We start from the raw sequence: 17,079 nt of genomic DNA, 5'->3' as shown, positions 1-17,079 counted from the left end.
ATATCCCTCGCTTAACACCCATTGACCAGTGAGTGATTGGATGCAGGCTGACAATGGGAAAGAAGTGTGACTTTGGGAGAGGAGTCGCCAATGAGAGGACTCAGCTGAGAGCTGTCAGCAGTCAGCGCTCCCAGCAGCTGGGCTGTGAATGCCTTGTTTCTGAAGGGAGGATCTGGATAGCACACCACAGTGAAACCAGGGTTTTGAGTCTTGAGTGTACGAAAGAGTAAAAATACCAAATCATTCAATTATCACGTATCTTAGTGCCGGGAAATTTGTTAGTTGCTGGAGGAATGGTGGAGAAAGGGATGGGAAGATTTTTGATTTGTTGGGAAAGATAAGATTGGTTTTAGATCTGCTGAATTTGGCCTTGAGGTAGAAATGCTCTGTAGATCATTAGAGATTTGGTAGTACAACTCAAATTAAAGATAAGGACTAGAGATGATGAGGAAAGAGTTAAAACTACGAGGGTAACATTTGATATTTAGCTGGTGGATTAGCTTTTAGTTTAATGTTGTAATTTAGGTACTATGAATATTATATTTTGATGATTTAATAGGTTTATTACAGTTATGAAAAACCAAGTACTCAAATTATTTTGTGAAGGTGTTTTTAACAAGAATACTGCCAGCTCACTGTCATATATAATTATGTCCCCAATTTCTTTAGGTTCTGGGAAGTTCTGGATTGTTTAACAACCATGGACTCCAAGTACAGCAGCAACAACAAAGGAATCTCTCACTACACGAATACATGAGCATGGAATTGTTGCAAGAAGCTGGAGTCGCCGTTCCCAAAGGACACGTGGCTAAGTCACCAGATGAAGCTTATGCAATTGCCAAAAAATTAGGTACTAAATTAAAAAAAAAATACTCATGTCACCTGGAGATTGGAATGCTGATAAGATGCAAACTTTACTTGTGGTTTAAAACAACTTTTAGTTTTTATTTTATTAATAAAATAAAAAATAAATTTCGTTTACTTAAAAGAGGAAGCAGAACTTTGTGATTGTCGACATTCTAAAATTACTGTGAGACTGTTACGTGGTCCCATAGTGCTATTAATTTAAGACTCACTTATATTGGCATTAGGAAGCTGAAGTCCTGTTTTTAGTTGGAATATAATAGATTGAGAAGGAAATTATGTTTACTACTCCATAGTTTAAAAGTATGGTGTCTGTGATGATTTTTCAGGAAATTGGTGAAGGACAATCTTAGCTGTTTATGTGGTTGTAAAGAGAGGTCCAATATTTCCCCTTTCTTTTTTGACGTGAAAAATATGAACCAAAGGGGAAATAAAAGAAGTTGAGCCCTAGATGTAAACTCTACGAGAGCAGGGTTGTTTAGTATAATTTCGTTCATGATATCTCCCAAACTCTTAGAAGAGTGCCTGACACGTTAGGTAGTCAGTAAATATTAATATTTGTTAAATGAATTAAGTAATTCTTTTGAATTCAGTAGCTCTGTGTTTATTAGTAAGTTCTTTTATTGATAATGGAAACCTTAATAGCTTTTGTTAACTTGAATTTATATTAATCTCTTAATTAAAAAATAAATTTTAACTTTAAAAATATGAGAACATGATAATGAGTAATGTACTAGCTATATAATGCATTTTCTTTTTAACAGTATTTAAAATTCCACCAATTTTAGGTTAGCAGTTAATCTCTCTTATGTGTACCTTTGACTAATATGGCTTTAAATGTGCTTTGCTGAAGATTTTGCTTTTATTTTTCAAGAAAGATATGGAACATTTAAAAAAATTTTAAAAAGTTTAATCTAGATCTGTACTTATTTGTTTCTAGAATAGGTTTTTCTTTCAAAAGTGAGGGCATTTACAAGTTCAGAAAATTGTCTTATAAACTGTGTTTTTGAATGTGATAGTCATGATTTTCTTGACTTGGAAGCATAATTTTTCATTAACAATTTTTTTGTTAATCAGAAAAAATTCTTTTTATTCAGAATCCAAGCAAACTTTTTATTTAGTAAAAGCTTTGTGTAAGTTAATACTAATTTTGGCGGAATTTTTGTTGATGATGACCTGTAATTTGAACTTGTGCGTGGTAAAAGATGTACCTCATTTTTACCTTTGAAACATCGCATATAAGAGGCTCTTAAGGGTCAAGGCTTAAAAAAAAAACTCATGATAGTACTTCGTATTTGTATAGTATTTTTTGCAAAGGTTAATTTTTAATAACTACCTTCTTGAGATTCAGTCATATTTTATATATATATATATTCAGCCATATATACATATATACATGTATATATTTGACTAAATGTTAATTTCTAAAGAAGAGCCAGCTAAGTAGGAAGAAAAACTTGGAAATTTAATTAAGAAAGTATAAGTTTTTCTTACTCTATCCTTGTGTCCTTAGGGATGAATTTCCAACCCTTTGACTTTTTAAAAAATTTTTGTTAGTCCGGTCTCTTGAGTGATGCTTCTTTTTTTTTGTTTACCAATTCTTTCCTTTATAATAATGCTGTAGGTATAAAATGTTTTCCATACCAATGTTAATAGGGCCTGATTTATATACAATGAAGTCAATAAAAGCTATTTCTTTTTCTATTTCCAAATTATTATAATTATTATAATTCATTTTCTTTAATTAGCTTTCCATATATTTACTTATTTAGTCTAATGTCATTGTTCTGTTAGAAAAAATAATTTGTGGAAACGTTCATAAAATGAGTAGGATTTATTCAAATGTCAATCTTTTGGTTTCTTTACTCCTTGTAAAAATCTTTAATGGTTCTTAGCTACAGAAGAAAGAATAGTTATGTTTAAGATATACTATAACTATGAGTGTTTCTTGCAAGTTCTCTGGGACCAGGTCTTACAAGTAGTAAGGAGCAGGTACGCAGCTCTGATTTTGAGCCCCTTGGAACAGAAGGCATCTTGTTAATCTAGAAAGTGTGTTTTTATTAAAGAACACATCAGATGATTATAGTATGGGAGCGGGATTAGTGACTAATGAGGACCTATAAATCTAGAGGAGCAGAAATTCTACTCTTTAAAAGATGTATTTAGTAACTACTATGAAGACATTGACAAGTTTGCTCTTGCTGCAAGGCATTACTACCAGAAGGTATCGATTATGAGATCTAATTGTACAAGGTGCGGTATTAGGTACCTTAGAAATACACCTGGTTCTGTGTAGCTGGCAATTTCCAGTGCTAATTTTGGCTAGCTCAAGGTGATTTTTACTTTTTGAAGTACTGTAAAATTCATAAAATTCCAATTCACATTTCTTAAAAACTCTTACCTTACTTGCCAATATACTATGATAAATGCATTACAGGTGTGACAAACTGTTGTTTCCCCTCAGTCCTGTGAATGGCAGGAGAAGCTGAGTTAGCATGGAGACTGGGGCTTCTGAGCCTTAAAGCTGTTGACTTCCACTGAAATAGCTCTGGCCTCTTTCCCCAGTATTCCCTACAAATTTTGTCATTTTCTGTTTGTGTCATGATGTGAAAAAATTGGGAAGCACTGTCCTGTAGGCAAGTTTTACCCATTGTGAATAACTGAAGTTAGATATGAAAGAAATGTTGGAAAGAAATCTAATTGTGATTAGATTTAAAGACACTGTCAGTCCATAAAATGAAGGTTAATGAGCTTGAAGATCACATAGGAGTTTCTGAAACACATTGTCAAAGAGATCGTTGTTAAGCACAGAGAAATGAAACAGTTATAGTTTGGGGTCAGTTCTAAGAGCAGATTCCATCTCTTAGTTATTGGTCCTGGGAGATAAGCTTTCAGTAAGGCATTTGTCAGAGATCTTATAATTTTCCTATTGATCGTAAAGGTGTGGTGTGGATTCTAGTATAATTAAGGTACGATTTCTTCCTGGTTGAATAAGTATACATAGGGTACTACTGGTTAATGAATGTCAGCCTAGAGGGATGGCATACAGTAGGACTTTGCCTTCTTTTTTCTTCTTTTCAATGTTTCATTAGGTGATTATATACGAGGCGTGCTTAAAACATTTGTGAATTACTAAAGCTAGGAGGGATGGTAACTATATTTTAAATATAATTTTGGGATCCCTAGAAGATATCTTAACTAGAGCAATGGGTCAAATTTAATAAGACTGTATGCTCTATGAGGGCAGGATAGGTCTCCCTTGCTCATTGTTGTATCTACAGCTCCAGCACATTATCCTGTATGTACATGTAACTGTTGAATGAAACATTAGAATTGAATAAAATCTGTTTCACTTAGTTGCCCTAAAACTTATCTTCTAATCTTCCTCCCCATCTTGACAGTTGATGAGCCCGTATATCATTATTATTATTATTTTTGGCTTTTCTATTGTTGTGAGGGGCTTTTTTTTAGAAGGAATTTTTGAAGCAGCATCTTTGCCCCTAAGGAATTCATATTCCTAAGTAAAGGGAATGGATACTTTGGGGGATGAGCCATCTGTTTTATAAAATGTTTTTGAAAAAAGTAGAGTTTCATTACTCTTATTTAATACGTCTTGTGTTAATTTACCAGTTTAACGAATAGGAATGTTTGAATTCAGCCCAGCAAAGCACCCGTTTATCTGTTGACCATTTTTACATTACATTTGCACTGTTTGGATTACCGTTATTCTCTTTGGATATAAATGAATTTTTCTAAAGTACTAGAAAACCATGACTTGGCAGGTAACCAGAAACAGCTAAAATGACTAGTGGCTGCTGCTTTTAATTTTAGCACAAACTCTTTAATTTGCTATAGTTCTACGTGTTGTCTTCTCAATAAGAAAAATTTTGTTACATTTAAGGAAATTTCTAAGTTTAATCTTCATCTCATATTAGTTGGGACACTTGGGAATGGTGGAGACTGTGGCAAATTAAAAAGGGTCTATCTTGTATAACCAGGGCACTTGTAAATCACCTCGAATTGCAGGGCCCAATATTTCTAGTTCTGAGTTTTTCCAAAAGCAGTGGAAAATCAATAAGAATTCTCTTCATTTTTAAATGTCCTTTTATTCAACATTCAGAAAATATGTTCCAGGAACCCTCCTAGGAGTGTGTAAACATCAATGAACACAAAAACTGTTCTACTCTTCAGGAACCCATATTCTAGTGGGGGAGCAAAACAATAAACATGAAAAATTATGTTTGAAAGTGTTGACTTCAATGGAAGGAATAGTAGAGCAGGGTAAAGGGGATTGGTCACAGTTGTAGTATTAAGTAGGGGATCAGGGTAAGCCTCATGGACAATATGAGATTTAAAGAAAAACTTGAAGGGAATGAAGACTTTCCCACATGGATACCTAGATGAAGAGTTTTCCAGGCAGAGGGGTAGCATTAGAGCCATGTCCTGCAGGCAGGAGCACTCCCAAGAACAGTGGACACTCGTGTAGCCAGAGTGGAGTGAGCAATGAGGAGGGCATAGGAGTATAAAGGGGGAGGGGCTGAGAGATTGTGCGGCGCCATGTAATTTGCCACTGTAAGGACTGTGGTCTTACTCTTAGTGAAATGGGCATTCAGTGCAAAGTTTTAAGTAGAGTGAGGTACTCATTTTGGGTGCTGATTCGAGAATACTCTATCAAGGACAAGGGTAATCTAGGGGAGATAATGACGGCTGGGACTAAGGTCCAAATTGGAGATGCTGAGGAGATGCTGAGGAGTGGTCCAGATCCTGGATGCATTTTGAAGATAGAACCTCTATTTTCTGAATGAATGTGGGATGTGAAAAAAAGGTGTTTTTTTTTTTTTTTTTTTTAAATTCTACCTTGACTGACTCATAGGGCCATCTTCTGATTTAAATGTCTACATTTTCAGTGTAGACTCAATTTACATCATAAATTTTCTAAATGTTCTTTTGTAATAATTGTTTCAGTATAAACTGTAGGTTATTTCTTATTTGTTTGATCACAAACTGCATTTGCTGCCTCCTTGATTAGGTGGGAGTCCCCTCATTTTGCTTGGTATGTGCATTAGGGGATGACTTTGCCCCAATAGTAGAGTTCTCATCTTCAGCCTGTTCAAATACACATTTATGGCTACAGCAAATCTGTAGGGAAACAACGAATAAGACAATGTCCTTAACTCTGACCTCAAAGATTAATTTTTATCTCATAATGTAATATTGGTGTTGCAGTGCTAATATGGGCAAATGCAATGAGAAGCAAAATGAGGAACTCTGAAGTTCTGCCTCTCTGGGGAGACAGAGAATGCCCCTCTAAGAGGTATTGCCCTGGATAGTGAATGATGAGTAGTACCTAGGCTAAACAGCTAGTTTGCTCATTTTCTTCAGCAAGTTAGAATGGGGAGGAAGAGAGATCAGTCTACGTGTTAAAGAAGAAGAATTCAGAGAATTAAATAAAAATATTTTTAAGATTTATAAGCATAACATTCTGGAATCTTTCGATAAACATACCTTAACTCCTGCCTGCTAGTACTCCTCACAACTGTGCCACTCGACAGTGTGTATTAACGGGGCTTTCTGTTAGTGGAACAATGTAAATTGGCATCAGTACTGACATTTTCCCCTGAAGTCATGGTATATTTCTGCTCAAAGTAGCATTTATAGCTCAAATTTTCATAGGATAGCAAGTCTGCTTGTGCCTAGGAAAGGAGGGAAATAGTAGGAAGACATTTGAGTCTCAGTTTTGTACTTTTAATACCTCCCGAAGTACTAGATAAAGTGTCAAGGGAGGGTAAAATTATTTTCAGTATGCTTTAAAAATGGTTTGATATGAATAGCTAATTTTTTTTATGCTGTGGATCTTTAGATGGGAAATGTTTTGAGTGTTCTAATCTAGAAAATATATGGAATGCCTCACTTTTTGACACTGGATTAATGAGACTTTACTACATTTAATAACACCACTTAATGTGTATGCTTAAATAAAATATTTTGTCTTGCCAGCTTCTCTATACTTCTTATCTAATAGAAGTATTTTTCTTCTAGGTTCAAAAGATGTTGTGATAAAGGCACAGGTTTTAGCTGGTGGTAGAGGAAAAGGAACATTTGAAAGTGGCCTCAAAGGAGGAGTGAAGATAGTTTTCTCGTAAGTCATGACTTTTAAAGAAAAATTGTCATTACTAAAGAAAAAACATATGTTGTAAAAGATCCCTCTAATTATTGAGTGATGAAAATACTGAGATTTAAATGTTAGATAAGAATTTTACTATCATTTGCTTTCATTTTTCTCACTTGGAGAAGAAAAGAATTTGAGTTCTTTTTCTTATTTCAGTCCAGAAGAGGCAAAAGCCGTTTCCTCACAAATGATTGGGAAGAAGTTGTTTACCAAGCAAACAGGAGAAAAGGGCAGAATTTGCAATCAGGTATTGGTTTGTGAGCGAAGATATCCCAGGAGAGAATACTACTTTGCAATAACAATGGAAAGGTCATTTCAAGTGAGTAATTGTAGACATGATATATTTAGGATGATTTTATTACATTGTTTCAAAAGTTGATTATTTGTAGTTGTATGGGAAAGATTAAAAAGGTATGATCTATAATCTATTTATATATGTCATGAGCACAATATTTTTGTGTCATTTTTAAAAAACAGTATAGTTAATGCCATCAAATATATAATGGAAAAAAAAAAAAAAGCTATAGACAAAACCCTGCTGAAATAAAATCCATAGACTTTCCAAATTGTTAATTTGCTAAGAGCAACTTAAAAGAACTATTTTCTGTACTGTGATTTTTTCCCTACGGTTAGTTAAATTTTCTAGGAAATAATTCTAGCAGAGTAAAGTATTCTAACCAAAGAAGAAGTCTCTAACCCACTAAGAGAATGTGTATCCCTGGCTTCATCTTTTTTTTTTTTTTTTCAACCTGCTTGTATTTTTAATAGTTTGGGGTTTGTTTCACTATATGATTTAGTACTTGGTAAGTTGAAAGGTGACATTCAGTAGCAAATGGTATGATTCTAAGGAGCATACTGTAGCTCTGCTCTCCTCTCCTAATGGAATCTAAAATGTTAGCAGTGAACTTAGGCATCAGGTGAAGAGAAAATATTTTCATAGACCTTGTGCTTAGACCATTGATAATCATTTTATGCTATAATTATTTGACTTTTTGAGTGCGTTTGTTAAGTTTTATGAGCTGAGTCTGTGGTAACTAGCTTATCTTCTGACGTAAGCTGGGTATATATTTGGAAGCTCTGGTAAGGATTTGATGTAGAATATTACTAATTACACAATTACACAATTAGTAATGTAAGAAAAAATTTAAGGGTCATGAAAATAGAATTTTTATATATAATAGCTTTTTAAAAACTATTTTCTGTACTGTGATTTTTTCCCTATGGTCAGTTAAATTTTCTAGTAATGTTTGAATGATATTTTAAAGTATTTTTGTAACTTTTAATTTTTATAAGAAAGTATTTCTTAAGGTATAACACTAGATGGTAGTAAAAACCCACTTAGGATGTAAGATAAAAAGCTTTGTCTTATTCATGATGTCTTTACCTCTATAGGTTTCTCTATAAAGTAGAATTTAATTTTGTAAGTTACGTTAGAAATAACATAACAATAACCTTTGTATGCCTGGACAGTTTGAGATAGGAGTCTCATAATATACATTAAGAGTAGCTCATCTTGATTGGAGTAAATGTAGCAAACTGAATATGTGTTGTTAAAGATATGATTATAACACATTAAATATATTTTATTAAAGATACATGAAAACGTTAGGGAAAAAGATGAAATTTGAGTTCATTTTGAGAACTTGAATGTCAGAACTATTTGAATCTCATTAAGAAAAAAAATCTTTTTAAAAATTTTATTATTAATTTCAAGTATACAGTACATTGGTTAGGCATTTATATAGTTTATAAAACAATCCACCTAATTACTCTTTCTCTCCTCTGGCTCTCCACCTAGCCAATACATTAATGCTAACTGCATTACTTATGCTGTGCTCCCCTTCCCCGTGATCATCTGTCAACTACTAATTTATACTTCTTTAACCCTTCACCCCTTTCTTCCAACTCCTCAATGCTCCTCCCCTCTGGCCGTCACCAGATTGTCCTCTATATTTGTGAGTCTGTTTTTACTTAGTTTGTTCTTTTTGTTCCTTTGATTCCGCATATATAAGTGCAATCATATGTTATTTATCTTAAGGAAAAAGTGTTTTTATTTCATTTGCAAAAGTAATACCTAGTTGTAATAATTCAGACTAAAAATTCGATAGTACTAATAAAACCATTTGGCCAAAGACGTTATAATGTTCTATCACACTGGACCAGTGTGGAGTTGGTGTCAGTTTTTTGGATATAGTGAACTGTTTTTGGGATCCCTGTGGACAGGTCCCTTAATAGAGACAACAAAAAATCAGCTATTTATAAAAAAAAAAAAAAGAATGTTTTTGATTGAATTAAACTCCTATACATACAGGAGTTAACTGATTATTAAAATTTGCTTTGTTGCTTATCTGTTTTCAGGAGATGACCCTGATAGGTTTCTTTAGTGTGTCACATCAGGAAGCCTGGCAGTTGTTTAGAGTCGTAGTGCCAAAAAAAAAAAAAAAAAAAAAATCAGGTTAAGTACCTATTCTTTGTTTTGGCACTTTTTAAAAATCAGATTTCTTAACATTTGCCTAGTGTCTGTGGGTACTTTTGGCCTGAGACACATCTAATTTAACATCTCACATTTGCTACGTTAATTTATTTCTAAAGTAAAACATTGCAATCTGCTGTAAATGAATGATACTATGACAGTTTTTTACTTTGCCTGGAATAGATATAAAATGTGCTACAAGAATTTCACATTTTATTTTTCATATTTTTATTTTTTTAAAGAGATCTTTATTAAGTAGCCTCTTTGTTATGCCATTTGAAATTCAAATTTATTTTAAGGCAAAATCTTTTCTAAGACCAATAAGAGAAGAAGAATATAGTTTTAAGAAGGTGAAAATAGCATCATTAATTTATTTGAAATTATAGCTATTTGCTAGAACTTAAATTTTTCTGAAAGTTTATTTTAAAATTTATAAGTTAAAACCAAATCTTTTAAATAGAAAGAGCTATTTCTTCAGTAGTCATGACAAAAATGCAAAACCATAGTTTTAACTGCTCTCTTTTTATCCATGTAAGCTTTTTTCTGACCATTGGCTATAGATTTTGGGGTTTCTTCCTAATTGGTCAGGGAATTAGTATAAAAAGAGACTATTCACTTTCTAGTGTAAGTATTTCATATTTTTTTTTTAAAGCTTTTTCTCTAACTTAGAGCCAATCATTACTTTAGTGAGAATTTATATTATCTTTTCTCCTCAGTAGTGGCACCTTCTATGTGGCTTTTCATTTCTTTTATCAGTAGATAAAAGAAAGAAAAAGACAATGAAACTAAAATAAAATATTCAAATGCTTTAAAATTTTGTTGGTTTTTGTCTCTTCTGTTGAATAAAATTATATTTTGGGATTATCTATAGATTATTTCAATAGCATGACAGTAATTGAACAAGCTTTTCTTAATTCTGAGATTTTTTTTTCTTCTCTTTAGATCTTTGTAAAAGCTTTTAATTATGAACTGCCTTGCTAGAGAGGAAGAGAATATCTTTTCATTTGTAGTTTATAGAGGAACTGAAAATTAGACTATAATTTTAAACATTTCTCTTAAGTTCGCTACTGTTCTCTTCCTTAGACTCAGAAGATACAATTAATCTTTTATTAAACATTTTTTTTGTGTGTCTTTTGCTATGAGTTTTGACACCAAGTACCCAGAGTTGGGCCAGACTTCACAAGTTGAGGGCAAGTCCTCCATGTGACTGCCCTTCAGACGCCAGCCTCAAGTTTGGGGGTCCCCAGGTCATCCTCACTTCTATCCAGCTGGCTACAAATTTTGGAGGTTTCTAGTACCCATTCAGGTTTTATAAGTTGTTAGAAAGGCTCACAGTACTTTGGCAAGTACTATACTTATGATTATAATTTTATTATAGCTAAAGCATATAAATCAGAACCAGCCAAGTGAAGAGACACATAGATCAAGGTCTGGAATAGTCCAAAACATAAAGTTTTCATTGTACTCAGGGATGTGTCACCCTCCTGGCATATTGATATATGATAATATGCAGAATATTGCCAACCATGGAAGTTCATGAAGAACATGTTATTTGACGATGGAAAAAAGGTGATCCTTGTTATAAAGTGGCAAAGAACTTGACTGAATTATGTTCACGTTCAAGTGTTTTGTAGAAGAAAGACAACTTGGGAGTGATAATATTGAATATTTAGCTGGGGGGATTTCAGCAAAGTATTGAAGGAGTGACTTGGTTGCTCCTGACTGTTTTTAGTAAAATTTGAGAAGAAATGAACTGAAAAAGGAATTGTTAAAGCAAAAAGGAATCAGAACTGTAAGATTTAGAAAATTCTCAGCTTGCCTATGCAGTAGATCCATAATCCCCCCATCTGTGATTTCAGTTACTTGTGCTCATCCACATTTTAAAAATACGAAATAGAAAATTCCAGAAATAAATAATCCATAAGTTTTAAATTGTGTCTTTCTGAATAGTGTGATGAACTCTCATGCTGTCCCACTTCTTCCTGCAGAAGACATGAATCATCCCTTTGTTGCTACCTGCCCATTAGTCACTTAGTAGCCATCTCAGTTATCAGATTGACTGTTGAGATATAACAGTGCTTGTATTTAAGTAACCCTTACTTTGCTTATATATGGCTCCAAAGCACAAGAGTATAGATGCTGGCAATTTGGATGTGCCAAAGAGAAGCTGTAGAGTGCTTCTGTTAAGTGCAAAGCATGTGTGTATAGAGAAAGACAGTATTTATAGGGTTTGGTACTATCTGCATTTTCATGCATCCGCTTGGAATATATCCCTTGTGGATAAAGAGGGTAGTACTGTATTGCTAAAAAATGAGAAAGCTATTTGGAACAGAATTTGAAGAGTGTGGCCAAACAACCATTTGATAAGCAGATTTTTATGGGTGTGAAGCATGAACTGTGAGAAATGTCTATTAAGCCACACAGTTTATAGTATTTTGTTATAGCATCCTAAGCTGACTAAGACATAACTCCTTTGAAGAAATGTCTAAGTGCCCATTTCTAAATTGGGTTGTTTGTTTTTTCATTGGTGAATTGTAGTTCTTTATATATTCTGAATATTAATCTCATCAGATCTGTGGTTTACAAATATTTTATTTCACTCTGTAGGTTGCCTTCTCTGTTGATTTTTCAGTCTGCTATGTAGAAGTTTTTAAGTTTGATATAGTTCCATTTGTCTATTTTTGCTTTTGTTTCTTGTGTTTTGTCTTATCCAAGAAATTGCCAAATCCAATGTCATGACATAGCTTTTTCCCTATGTTTTATTTAGGAATTTTGTTGTTTCAGGACTTACATTTAGGTGTTTAATCCATTTGAGTTAATTTTGAATATGGTATAAGGTAAGGGTCCAACTTCATTATTTTGCACATGGATATCCAATTTCCCCAATACCCTTTATTGAAGAGACTATCCTATCCTCATTGCGTAGCATTGGCACCTTTGTCTAAGACCATTTGACTATATACATGAGGATTTTTTCTGCGATCTCTGTTTTGTTCCATTGGTCTATAATTCCTTTTACTCCAGTTTGAATATGTTTCCCAAGCTGCCCCAGCTGTTATGTTCATCAGTGCCAAGTATTACCAGGGATGTTTTTGTATTTTATCTCTAATTACCCAAACCTTTCTAGATGCCAACTTTTTTATTTTTTATTTTTATTTGTTTCAAGTATACAATACATTGCTTAGACATCTATGTAGTTAGTAAAATGATCCCTCTATTGCTCCCTCCATCCCCTGACCCTCCACCTAGCCAATGTATTAATGCTAACTGCATTCCCTATGTCATGCTCCCCATCCCCATGACCATCCTTCAGCTACTAATTTGTACTTCTTTAACCCTTCATCCCATTCTCCCAGCTTCCCAAACCCCCCGCCCCTCTGTTCTTCACCAAATTGTTCACTATATTTGTGAGTCTGTTTTTGATTAGTTTGTTTTTTTAATTCCTTAAATTCTGCATATAAGTGAAATCATATAGTGTTTATCTTTCTCTGTCTGACTTAAATACCTTCTGGGTCCATCAAAGCAATATCTTTTTCCATTCTCTTCCTTTTCATATGTAGGGGTCTTGTTTTCGTATCCTATCAGCCACTCTACCTTTTGGTTGGAGCACTTAATTCTTTGCCAGTTAAGGTACTTATTGATAGGAATGTAGTTGTTACCATTCTTCATTCCTGTTTTTGATACATGTTTTTCTTCTTAAGTCCGTCCAACATTTCCTGGCTTGGTGGTGATAAATTCCTTTAGTTTATTTTTGTCTGGGAAGCTCTTTATCTGTCCTTCAATTCTAAATGATAGCTTTGCTGGATAAATTATTCTTGGTTGTATGTCCTGGGTCTTCATCCCGTCGAATATTTTTTGCCAAGCCCTTCTGTCCTGCATAGTTCCTTTTGAGGAATGAGCTGCCAGTCGTATGGGTGTTCCCTGATATGTAATTATTTGTTTTTCTCTTGGTGCTTTTAATATTCTTTCTTTGTATTTAACCTTTGGCATTCTAATTATGATGTGTCTTGGTGTGGGCCTCTTTGGATCCCTGAGTTTTGGAATTCTCTGAGCTTCCTGGGATTTTATGTCCATTTCCTTCACTAGGTTAGGGAAGTTTTCCATCATTATTTCTTCAAACAGCTGTTCAACATCTTGAATTTTTTCAGTTATGCCAATCAGACAAATATTTGGAGCCTTAATAGTGTTCCATATGCTCTTTAAATTATTTTTATAATCTTGGCATCTTTTTTCTTGCCATTCTGATTGATTGTCTTGATTGGATTTCCTGTCCTCTAAATAGGGCATGCGATCTTCTTCTTTATTCACTTTGTTTATTCCTTTGTTTATTCCATTTAATATACTTCTCATCTCAGATAATGTGTTCTCCATTTCAGAATGGTTCCCTTTTATAATTTCCATTTCCATTTTTATCTCTTTGTTGGAGTTCTCTACACTTCCCAAAAGTTCATTGAGCATCTTTATAACTAGTGTTTTGAACTCTGCATCTGTTAAATTACTTGACTCCATTATATCTGGATCTCTGTTCTGTTCTGTCATATGGTTTCTGCCTCTTCGTCTTCCCATTTTGGCTGCCTTTCTGTGTCTGTTTTTAGGTACTAAGCAAAGCTCCTAAGTCTCTCGGTCTTAGTGTGGATTTGTGAAGCAGGTGTCTAGTGACACAGTCCTGAGAGGAGTTCAGCTGTAGGCCAAACTTAGCCGAAGCCTCTACGGTCCGGGACCACCTGTTAAGATTCAGCAAGCAATCCACAGATGCTGTGCTTATAGTTGCCTGAAAAGGCCACACTAGAAACCGAGGCCAGCTGGCTCCACCAGTGTGAGTCTTAGCAAGGAGCACCTGACTTGCTGAGGATACACCTGGATGTGGCTTGGGTGGGGCCGCAAGTTGGGGGAGGCAGGGTTTCAGGGAATCCTCTGGGCGGAGCGACCTCTGTTATCCAGTTTGATGACTTCTTATCTATGGCAGCGCTGTGTCCATCCACTGGGAGTGGGGAGGGCTCAACAGATAACAATTGATGCCACCGGTGCTTCTGTACAGAGCGAGTCTCACCTTATCCCTCACTCCGAGAATGTTTCCCTTTAATTCCCTGGTGCCCCCTGTGTGCAGTCAAATTGGCACTGGTGCTCAGAGCAAGCAGGTCCGTCACTGTGAAAATCCGCTCACAGATGTGGCTCCTTTAAGAGGCGTCTGCCACTTCAGCAGCCTCCGTCTCACTCAGCTGCTCGAGACCGGGCAGCCTCGGGTCCTGGCCCCGTCCTACCTTCTGCCCTTTCAGGGTGATTTCTTGGATTTCTCCCTAGTTGTATGGATTGTTCATCTAGATTCTAGGAGATTTTTCCTTGCTCCTGCTCCTTGTTTCCATAACAACTTTGATTTGGTCACCAGAGGGATGAACAAAGCCTTTATCATCTACGCCTTTTTTTTCCCCTCCCCTGATCATGGTTTTTGACCTTGGTTCTTTTAACGTGGTGCTTTACATTGAGGGTTTTTTTTTTTTAATGTTGAACCATCCTTGAATTCCAGGAATAAATTCCACTTGATCATGATGCATAATTCTTTTAATGCATTGTTGAATTTGGTTGGCTAGTATTTTGTGGAGAGTTTTTGCATCAGTATTCATCAGAGATATTAGTAGTTTTTGTATACATTTTTCTGATTTTGGTGTCAGGGTAATGCTGGCCTCATAGAATGTGTTTGAAGTGTTCCCGCCTTTTCAATTTTTGGAAAAGTTTGAGAAGGATTAGTGTTAGCTCTTTAAGTAATTGCTGGAATTCTTCAGTGAAGCCATCTGATCCTGGGCTTTTCTTTGTTGGGAGGTTTTTGATTACTGATTCAGTTTCCTTACTTTGTCAATGGTCTGTTCAGATATTTTATTTCTTCATGACTTGGTACACTGTGTTTTCAGAAATTTATTTATTTCTTCTAGGTTATCCAATTTGTTGGTTGTTCATAGTTGTCTCTTATGCTACTATTTATTTCTGTGGCATTAGTTGTAATGTCTCTTTTCTGATTTTTGTTGTCTTTTTTTTCTTAGTCTAACTAAAGGTTTGTCAATTTTGTTGATTTTTTTCAACAAACCAATTCTTAGTTTTCTTAACTTTTTTCTACTCTTTGTCTTCTATTTCATTTATTTCTGTTTTAATCTTTATTATTTCCTTTCTCCTGCTAACTTTGGGTTTAGTTCTTTTTCTATTTCCTTGAGTTGTTAAAAAAAAGCCATGAGATGGATGCTTTTTCCCAGTTTTGGTGAGCTGTGTTGGCTTCTGTCTGCAGTATTACAAGCTCTCTGGTGCTGTCACAAGCAGCTGAGCTGTTTTTTGTTCTCAGTTGCTTCCCACACATTCAAAATATATAGATTCCCTCCAAGTCAGGCGAGACTGCGACCAGTTTCTCAGATAGCCCCCAGAAAAGCAGGAAAAGTTGGATGCACATTCTACTTTTTTCCTTTTCTCTCAAGAGAGAAGCCCAGCACTGGGCTATTTCTTGAGTTGTGTTGGCCTGGGGGCGGGCGGGGGGAGTGAGGGGAGAGGTACTGACTTGGATGAAATGAAATGGCTTTTCTTACCTGTTTTGTTGAGGTTGAACTTGCCTGGAGTACAACTTCCTCACTGGTTTCTTGCCACCTCACAAAGGTTTTTTTTTGGATAATTGTTGTAAAATTAGTGTTTCTGTGGGAGAATGAGATCTGGGAATTTTTTCTACCATCTTACTGACCATGATGTCCAGAAGTACTTTTTTTGGGTGGTTTTATTAAGTAGGCACAATTGATTAAATCATTTGACAACTTGATTGAACTTAATCTCCAGGTTCCCTTCCTTCCCAGGAGGGTGAGCTGATACTTGTCTTAAAGCTCCAACCCTCTCATTGTTGGTCTTGCCTGGACAGCACTCACCTGATTCATCTTCTTTGTATTAACTATATAGGGGTTCACCATGAATCACCTAATGAGCATAAACTCAGATGTCATGAAGGGTTTAGAGGTTACCTCCCAGATACTGGGGACAAAGGCTAGCCAAATTATTTTTGCACGTGTATATTGAAACCTAATCACATAGTATAAAATTTAAAAGGTGCAGAAATTTACAAGAAATGTAAATCTCCCATCCACCCCTGTTCCTCAGCCACCCGGTTTTTCTCCTTGGAGCCTGGTACCTTTTTTAAAATTATTTTTTCACCTAAATAACAATTAAATCTCTTAACAAGTAATAGTTTTTTTTTCCTCTTTTGGCTATTGCCTTATTTTGAGGATTTGAAGGACCATTTTGGTCTCCAAACAGTAATGAATAAAATACTATTCCTTCCCTTTACATTATACCTTGAAATGAGTTTATTAATGAAATACTAGGTGCTGGGATAGAAAACTGAAATTAGTCTTTTTTTTTTTTCATGAAAGTCACACTTTTTTTCTGGAGTAAGAATAATGTTTATTGTAAAAGAATTTTTTTGGGGGAAATAATGACATAAAATAACAAAAGTATTATCATTTCATGCTTTATTTGCCATCTTTTTCTGTTTATGCGAATAGTGGGTTGGTGCACATTTAAACACACATATATGAGAACAAAATCTGGG

At 34.9% G+C, this 17,079-nt stretch overlaps 1 protein-coding gene across 3 annotated transcripts in view; it reads left to right on the top strand.

Annotated features, from left to right (window-relative positions):
• Positions 1 to 17,079, top strand: part of SUCLA2 (succinate-CoA ligase ADP-forming beta subunit) — a 42,703-nt gene that overhangs the window by 3,022 nt on the left and 22,602 nt on the right. For all 3 annotated transcript variants that reach the window (XM_011372027.2, XM_023537751.1, XM_023537750.1), the window contains exons 2-4: positions 670 to 850; positions 6,904 to 7,003; positions 7,190 to 7,352. In XM_011372027.2, coding sequence (XP_011370329.1) covers positions 670 to 850; positions 6,904 to 7,003; positions 7,190 to 7,352 — 444 coding nt within the window. The remainder of the gene's footprint in view (positions 1 to 669; positions 851 to 6,903; positions 7,004 to 7,189; positions 7,353 to 17,079) is intronic.

The sequence above is a fragment of the Pteropus vampyrus genome, unplaced genomic scaffold (genome assembly GCF_000151845.1).
Source record: "Pteropus vampyrus isolate Shadow unplaced genomic scaffold, Pvam_2.0 Scaffold198, whole genome shotgun sequence".
Classification (NCBI taxonomy): domain Eukaryota; kingdom Metazoa; phylum Chordata; class Mammalia; order Chiroptera; family Pteropodidae; genus Pteropus; species Pteropus vampyrus.
Note: the sequence above shows the minus strand (reverse complement) of the source record. Positions and strands in the feature narration are given on the sequence as shown.